General features: G+C 35.1%; 1 protein-coding gene across 1 annotated transcript; it reads left to right on the top strand.

The window, feature by feature from the left end:
* The first annotated feature begins 958 nt into the window (after positions 1 to 958).
* Positions 959 to 8,028, top strand: LOC113717152 (probable aspartyl aminopeptidase). Its single transcript, XM_027241820.2, has 11 exons — positions 959 to 1,114; positions 1,318 to 1,453; positions 3,057 to 3,135; positions 3,254 to 3,456; positions 3,559 to 3,628; positions 4,799 to 4,921; positions 5,078 to 5,233; positions 5,904 to 6,077; positions 6,862 to 6,936; positions 7,019 to 7,159; positions 7,620 to 8,028. Exons 1-11 carry the CDS (start codon positions 1,045 to 1,047, stop codon positions 7,839 to 7,841), a joined length of 1,449 nt encoding a protein of 482 aa, XP_027097621.1. The 5' UTR covers positions 959 to 1,044; the 3' UTR covers positions 7,842 to 8,028.
* The last annotated feature ends 591 nt before the right edge of the window (positions 8,029 to 8,619 follow it).

Here is an 8,619-nt window from a genome sequence, read left to right as displayed (position 1 = left end):
CACAGTTGAAAATCAATGAATTGTTTTTTTTTTTTTTGGATAAAATCGATGAGTTGTTCTTCCTATTTTGTAATGAAAATAACTTAATACTTAGGATAAATTATACTTTACCCCCCGTGACTTAGTGATTTTTTATATGATTTCTTTGTAGTTTCAAAAACTACGCATAATCCTCTCATAGTTTAGACTAAAGTATCAATGTGACGGAAATGATCTTTTGTAACGGAAATGAATGAAGGGAATATTTTTTCTCCCAACCTTTAATAAAGCGAGGGTGAAGGAGAGGGATGGAAGATAAATTTATCCAAACATCCACACCTATCACAAAAGACTTTTTTTTTTAATTTTTTTTAATATTTCTCTCCTCTCTTCACATGCATACTGAACACACCTATTATGAGCAATTTACGGATAATTTGGATCTATTTGTTAGTAAGCAGCCCAAAATGTTGCGTCTAGTCATGAAAGAATGTGACTTAAGTTGAATCAAAAAGTTTTTTTCTTTTCCCTAGTTGAATTGGTATGAAGTATCTAAAACTTCTAAATGCCCAAAACTCGATTCCTAAAATGGCCAAATTACAAAAGATTAAAAGATAAGTATGAAATCCATAATTGCAAGAGGAGTGGGTTTGGGTTATTAAAGGACAGGACAAGAAAGTGAGGATGAAAGTGGATTTTTCAACCTCATTGCTGTTCCTATACATTAAGGATGTTATCAATTTTTCGTTGAAAAAAAATGTTTACGATCTTTTGGACTTTTTGGCCCTAAAATTCTATTGGTATTTTTAACCAATTTGAGTAATTTGCTAAAAATAGAAAATATGAGGTAGGTAAATGCTACCATTTATAGTTTAAAGCGCAATTTACAAATCCGTGATAGTTTAGAGGTATAAATTGCAATTAACTATATCCCTTGAGGTTAATCAGTAAATATTACTAATTTCTATTCCCACACTCAAGGTATTTATTAGTGGGTGAACAAAGCAATTACCTCTATTCCCGCACTCAAGGTACACTCCAAAAACAGAGCAGAGAGAAGGCTCAATGGCAAATTCGGTGGCAGCCGATCTTGTTGATTTCTTGAACGCTTCACCAACAGCTTTTCACGCAGTTGGTAAATAATCTTCACCCCCTCTGAAAATTAAAAGTGAAAACGAGAATAATAGGAAGTTAGATTAAATTGTCATTTTTTGTACTGATTGCTAAAGTTTTTCAAGATTGGGTTTCTGAATGAAGTTTGAATTTTTTAATACTTAATTTTTCGTTTTTAGGATGTTTCCTTCATGGGTTTTTGTGGATTTTTGGTTTTGTTGTCAGAGGAAGCAAAGAGGAGACTGAAGAGTGCAGGTTATGAGCAAATACTGGAGAGGGAGGACTGGAAATTGGAAGCTGGAAAGAAATATTACTTCACTAGGAATTATTCAACAATTGTTGCTTTTGCTATTGGTAAAAAGTATGCTTTTTCTTCTTGTCTTGAATTATTTATTTCTTTTGAAGATATATGATTCTATTTATGTATACATGGTTCTGTTTCAAGATTACTCTTTTTTCTGGGCTCTTTAATTTGCCATTTGGTAAACTAGATGTTGAAACCACGTCAGGAAAAGAAAATTGATCTTTTTGTCTGCCTTGAAGGAGGGGAAATATAATTACAGAGAAAATAACTGGAATAAGAAATCCAATGGGAGATAAAATTGAGCATTGTTATTAATTCTATGTCTGTAATTAACACATGTATCTATGCATATTAAATTTGAATGTGGGAATAAACCTTAAATAAAAGTGAGAACAGTAAGGTGAGGTCTAATGGAAGTTTCACTATACACAACAATGTTCCTAAGGCCATACAGTACGTCAAATTTTAAATTTGAATTAACCAAAAGAAGTAAAAAGGCCAAGTAAGAGGTAAATCATCATCAATCATGCCATGCTTTTTTTTGAAATGGCCAAAAGCTGTAATATAAGTTTTTCTTTTCTCTTTTCTTGGTTTGATGCATGAATTATATAGTTGATTTAAACCAGACACAAATTCCTGTCTTCGAGCATGGCATATTGTGTGCATGTTGCTAGTCATACTATTTCTGCTGTTCTAAAGTTTTCACCTTACCAATGGACATCTTTGTCAAGGTGATTCTCAATTGCTTTGAGTTCATTTTAAATTGAAAATTGCTGTTTGGTAGTTTTTGCTCCTCGTTTACATTACTTGGAAAATGCAAATGTTTGCACTGATGAATTATCAGGAGTAGGTTATGTTTACTCAAATGAATAAGTTCATAAATTACCTGTTCACCATGCTAAGACCACAATGCTTGAATGTAAATTTATGCTGCAATATGCATGCTTGGGTTTGTTGGCTGTTGGATAGGATATTATTTGAAATATAATTTGGAATAATTACTGTAGCACATTTTGTGATGTGATGTATGTGAGATAAAAAGGTGATTGCAAAGATAAAAAATTGATTGGAAATTGTGTTCGTGATGCAAGCAAAATAATATTTAGAATAATTTTGCTATCCAAACACATTCATAGTAATGCAGTCAACAAAGAGTTGCAAGAAATCTGAGATTAAAGCTTCTAATATCTTCCTCATGCTTCAGCTAGGTACAAGAATAGTGTCTTTTGTTATGTTCATCATAGTTTTAAAGTTTCTATCATTTAGGTCTTAAGGGGTATTTTGGTCTTTTAGTTACTGAAAATCTCTAGAATTGTGTCTTCAAGTCTTTATTGACTCTTTACTATGTTGGGTTGAGTCTCTATTATGTTAGGGAAAGAAGTTAAGCGTCATTGTTAAAAGGTAAGTTCCTAAACATTCTAGACTTCTACAGCCTCATGGATTTGGGTTGTACATGAACTTTGTAGCTTCTTCTAAACCATACTAGTTGTTTGAACAGTTGGACTAGATATACTTTCTATGTATTAGTCGGGGCTGGTACCTAACAGTGATTACATTTGTTTCTGAATCTATTTAAAGGGTGGTTGAACTAAACTTAGCCGATGACATGGTACATTTGGGACTTCAAGTGAGTTGTGTTTAACTTGCTGCAATTTTGCAGATACATTGCTGGTAATGGATTTCAGATTGTTGGTGCTCATACTGACAGTCCGTGTCTGAAACTAAAGCCTGTCTCAAAGGTTATCATTTTTTTTTGTTTTTTGATTTGCACATGTATTTAATTGCCCCATGAATTGAGTTGAAATCTAGAATTAGAGTTTTGAGTTTAACCCTTAGTCTGGGTTCTGATGGCTTTAGGTGTCCAAAGGTGGGTATTTGGAAGTTGGTGTACAAACATATGGAGGTGGTTTGTGGCACACATGGTTTGATCGTGATTTAACTGTTGCCGGCAGGATGATTATAAGAGAACAGAAAGAGGGTTCTGAGTCTTATTCACATAAGCTTGTTAAAATTGGGGAGCCTATAATGCGAATTCCTACTCTGGCAATTCACTTGGATAGGTACCTTTATTATAATGCAATTCTCAATAACTGCTAGATATTCTCAGCTTCTTCTTGGTGCTCTTGGAATACTTTTGTACTCTCTCTTTTTTTTTTGGGCAGGGAGGTCAATGATGGATTTAAGGTGAACAAACATGTTCATCTTGTTCCAGTATTGGCTACAGTGATCAAGGTATGTATTTGACTTACAAGTAAATATATTTTTCCATGCATCAATAATCTTGTAAATTTCAATCATTTGTATCTCAAGTGCCCTTGGCTATTGGCAACGAAGTTGGCCAAGGTAATAATACATTATTTTAATATTAAAGCTGGAATATTCATTCAGGCTTTTGGCTTGTAAAACATTGATAGAAGCTTTTAACATTAACACCTGTAACTCGGGAAACTATCATGGTGGACAGTATCTAGTGTCACTTGAGAAATTAAAACAGGCTGATGCCAATGTCCATCAATAGGTTTGAGACCCTTTTTATGTGCATAAACAGACCAACCGCCCTGCTCCCCCCCGGCCCGCTCCCAAACCCAAAAATAAACTCAGTGACAGGGGCATGCACATGCACTCTATGCATGTTCATCATTAATAGTTATATGCTCTGATAATCAGCTGCAACAGTTCAGAAAGTTGAGCCACCAAAAAGGGGTTCCTAATCCATTTCCTCCTTATCTGCTTGCAGTAAACATGTTTCACTTGCTACATTATAATGGCCTCTGTGTTCTCAAGGCAACAAAATTGCATGACATAGTGGCAAGATCAATTAAAATAACAACAGGAACTATGTTTGTACGATTACTGTTGTGCAGTTTACTGTTGCAGCATTTTTTTAGTTTTATTAGGATTTTCTTGGTATCCCTTTTTCTAGTTATTTAGGATCCCAATGTTCTTATTTTGTCTAGTGTCTAGGAGAAATAGAATCTTTATCTTGAGTAGGAATTCCAGTCTATTATTAGAATACAAATATTTTTGTGAAGTTTGTATCATTAATCTCGGTTCATTATTTGTACAAATTGCTTCTTCTCTGAGTTCTTCACATAAAGCTGTCAGTTTTGTCCCAAATGACCCATTCATTTGTTAAGAAAATCACTATACCACCTATGTGAATCTTCTTCTTGCATCACATAATATCATGTGTATGCTAGAAAAGAGCAATATTAGATGTCCAGACAGCATATTTTTTGTGTTGCATCATTAATTAGTCATATTGGTTTTCAAGTTCATACATCTTTGTTTTCTTCCATTTAGCTGTGGCATTAATAATATGGGGCTATGAAGACACCTATGAAAAATAAATGAACGTGCTCCTGATTTCAAATTATCATCCAATCTTTTTGATTATTGCAGGCAGAACTGAATAAAGTGGCTGCGGAGAATGGTTTTGTCGATGGTGGAATTACAACTGATGCAAAGAAGTCCACTGGAAGGACATCTAGTGGTCACCAAAAGCACCATTCTGTTCTTCTGCAGGTGAGCCACATCACATCCAACTTTCCTTTCGTTCGTTTTTTTCCCACTTGCAAATCTGGTTTGTAGCTTTTGTTTGCAATTTTTTAATTACTGAAAGCTTTTTACTCTTTTATTCTCCAATTTATATTCCTTGTTTCTTTTGCCATTGTTGCTTAGCTTCTCGCAAATGAAGTTGGGTGTGAGCCAGATGATATATGTGATTTCGAGCTGCAAGCATGTGATACTCAACCAAGCATTATTGCGGGGGCTATGAAGGAGTTTGTTTTTTCTGGAAGACTAGATAATCTCTGCATGTCATTCTGCTCTTTAAAGGTATGATGGTTTTTTGATGTTATCTTAAAAGAGATAGTTAGCTTCGAGGACCCTTGGGATACATGAATACTTCCAAAGGAGCCTACATTGGCATCTGAAACGCGTTCAGCTTTTAATGCCTGTTGCTCTCATCACTCTTTTGGCTGATATCTCACAGAAAGTGGTTTTATTCATATCAAATGATTCTACCAATTTTTCTTCATCTGAGATGGGGAAAAGGTTGAATTCAGAATTTCTTCTGTTCACTAGTCTTGCTAGAATATTTTAGTACGTCAAACTATAAAAAATGTTGAAGTATTTATAACTTAAAAAAAAGGGATGCTTGGAAGTTCGGCTTTGATTTTTCTTATATTATTGATTTGTTGAACTTATTCACTGTGAAAGCAATATTTGTTTGCATATCCATATTTTGGAATTGCACAAGTTTTCAAATGTTGCATGTCATTTGACATACAGTTTCAGAACAAAAGAAACTCCATGCAACACTATGCGTGGGTGGTGCTTCAAAAAAAAAAATCTAGTTTCTGAATTATAGTGTCACTCAAAGTCATTAGGTTCTTTTCATTAATAGTATGGATATATAAATATATGGAGATGTAAGATGAATACTTTTTGACCTTTTTAATTACGTAGGCTTTCTCCTATCTTGTCCTTTGACATCAAATTTCAGGCACTGGTTGATGCTACATCTTCTGAAAGTTCTCTTGACAATGAGACTGGTGTAAGAATGGTGGCCCTATTTGATCATGAGGAGGTTGGGTCAGACTCAGCACAAGGAGCTGGATCTCCTGTTATGTTTGATGCTTTATCACGAATTACTGGTACTTTCAGCTCAGATTTGAAGGTAAAATGAGTTCATATCCTTTTGGTTCGTCTTCTGGTTTTACTCTGAATTTGGAGTATTCTTTAATTCCATGTCAGCTTTGGTTCATGATTCAGAAGCCTTCTAGTTATGATTTCGATGTCATCACCATGCTGATACACAGAATAGTTTCCAAGTTGCAGCATAATGTATTTGCAATTTTTGCTGTTTCAAATAGTCGTCTCTTTTTTTTTTGTGTACTTATATTTGTTTTCAGTAGTCCATATTTCTGTCTTTTCTCATAGAATTTTGGTGTGAAAAAATAGAAAAAGGATATTCACTTTTCAAGCTGTGAGCATATCTTAAGGACAAATATTTCCATTTTTGTTTGAATTTTCAACCAGGAGAATGACCAAATTACTTTTTCTCGTTATGAATTTTCTTGTAGCTTGGTCTTGCCATTTCTCTACATCCACTGCAATGCTTAAAAAGGGTCGGAGGCACAACACAAAATTGTCAAAAGATGAACTAATTCATTGGTAATTCATGTGTTTGTGCCCTCATCTTAGCTGAGGCTATGTGGTAAATCAAGTTTTTCCAGCAAGAATCTGTTTACTGGGAAATTCTAAAATGCTAACTCTAGCTGCTAATTGTCGTAGCTACAGCATAGATGTTTGACTTTTTTGCTCTCCTCCTTTGATGTTGTGAAAGTTGCATGCCTTCATTACCTTTTATTTATTGTAAAAATTGCTTGAAGAAGGTTTTTTTCTTTTTTTTCTGTATTGCTGACCTTTTCATATTTTGCAACAACATGACTGCAATTCAGTTAGTAACAAAAGCAATCCAGAGGAGTTTCTTGGTGTCTGCTGACATGGCACATGCTCTGCATCCTAATTATATGGTATGCTTGCTTCTGTAGTCCTGGTTAAATTCCATTATCTAGGTAGTTGTTGCCCTTTTATGTGACTAGTTTCTTTTTTCAGGATAAGCATGAAGAAAACCACCAGCCTAAATTGCACGGTGGCCTTGTCATCAAGCATAATGCAAATCAACGTTATGCAACAAATGCAGTCACTTCTTTTATATTCAGGGAAATAGCAGCCAGGCACAAACTACCTATTCAGGTAATCATACAAATACTTGTCAGTGGTTCAGCAGATGAAGTAGCAGTAGGGATCACTTTAAGAAGTCATCCAATTTATGAAAGCCTTTTTTAAGTTTGTATTATGCACATGAACTTTGAGAGAACTAACATTTCTGAAAGATCATGTTAGTAGAAGCTGCTAGGTAGTTATGGAAAGAACCTTAATTGAATCTTCAGATTGAGTTACCAAGCAATAAGGGCATCCTAATGGACATGAGAAGATATATAGGCAACCCTATTTCTACAATTTAAAGTATTAAGTGGATATATTGCAAGCTGTTTCGCTATTGAACATGATTTTTTGATCTCAAGTATGTAGTTACAACTCTAGTAACAAATTTCAATGTGAAAATATTGAGCATTGCTACTAGGTGGCATCTGAAACAAGTAGTCTGATTATATTGCCATAATTATAAGTTTCTAAAAAACATTCAATGCAGGATTTCGTGGTTCGCAACGATATGCCTTGTGGTTCAACCATTGGTCCCATTTTGGCTAGTGGATTGGGGATTCGAACAGTTGATGTTGGAGCACCTCAACTTTCAATGCACAGCATAAGGGAAATGTGTGCGGTTGATGACGTGAGACATTCATACGAGCACTTCAAGTCCTTCTTTGAAGAATTCTCATATCTTGACACAAAAATTGCCGTGGATGCTTAAAAATCACAGCTTGGCCCTCTTGTTCAAGACATGTTAACTTTGGGTGGACGTCTGTTATGGTAAAATATTTTGCTCTAGTTAAACCTTTGCCCCAGGGGGGTTTTTTGAGGGCCTGAAAGTTATGGCTGTATGAATGACTTGCAAAACCATCTGATTGAAATTAGTATCTAAAGTCCTTTGAGAAACATCCCATTGATTCATAGCATCTCTAACCTTTTAAGACACTGATTATGCTGAATTTCCATGCTTTACGTTTTCTTGCATTAATATGTTCCAGAGCGTGTGATGGTTCGAAGTTGGTATATGAATTCATTGCCCTGGTAGTTAGTAAGTTCTTTTGTTCGAGTAGATGTGCAATACTGGAAACATCTCTTGCATTTTTGCTCCAGTAATCATCAAGATCGAATGTCAATGTAGAGTTGTCATCATTTCTTGAGAAATACTTGAGCATGTTTCCTCGTGGTCATTTGACTTGATATTGTTTAAAGTGAATCTGATTGAAATTTGTATTGGAATCTGACAAGCAGATAGGTTATTTAGGTTTCTGGGTGATTGGGTGCAGCTGCAGCGTGCTTTTCACGATTCAGATCGGATCACATCAGCTAAGTCCGATTTGAATCGTCCATTTCAAATGAACTGTCTAGATCGGATCGAGCTGATGTAATCCGATTTGGATCGCGAAATGCATGGTGTAGTTTTACGCGCAATTGCACCAGGCCCTGCCCCGCATCTACGTGATCATTGATCAGGAAAACCCAAGTTGTCACCTTCTTTATTT

The sequence above is a fragment of the Coffea arabica genome, chromosome 11c (genome assembly GCF_036785885.1).
Source record: "Coffea arabica cultivar ET-39 chromosome 11c, Coffea Arabica ET-39 HiFi, whole genome shotgun sequence".
Taxonomy (NCBI): Eukaryota; Viridiplantae; Streptophyta; class Magnoliopsida; order Gentianales; family Rubiaceae; genus Coffea; species Coffea arabica.
The sequence above is the reverse complement of the archived record's forward strand: the minus strand, read 5'-3'. Positions and strand labels throughout refer to the sequence as shown.

What these genes read in the sequence shown, in the direction of transcription:
- LOC113717152 (XM_027241820.2), top strand. Translation starts at nt 1,045, where the DNA reads ATGGCAAATTCGGTGGCAGCCGATCTTGTTGATTTCTTGAACGCTTCA. An exon ending in CTTTCAGCTCAGATTTGAAG is followed by an intron (nt 6,078 to 6,861) that starts GTAAAATGAGTT and finishes ACTGCAATTCAG; the next exon opens with TTAGTAACAAAAGCAATCCA. An exon ending in CTCTGCATCCTAATTATATG is followed by an intron (nt 6,937 to 7,018) that starts GTATGCTTGCTT and finishes TTCTTTTTTCAG; the next exon opens with GATAAGCATGAAGAAAACCA.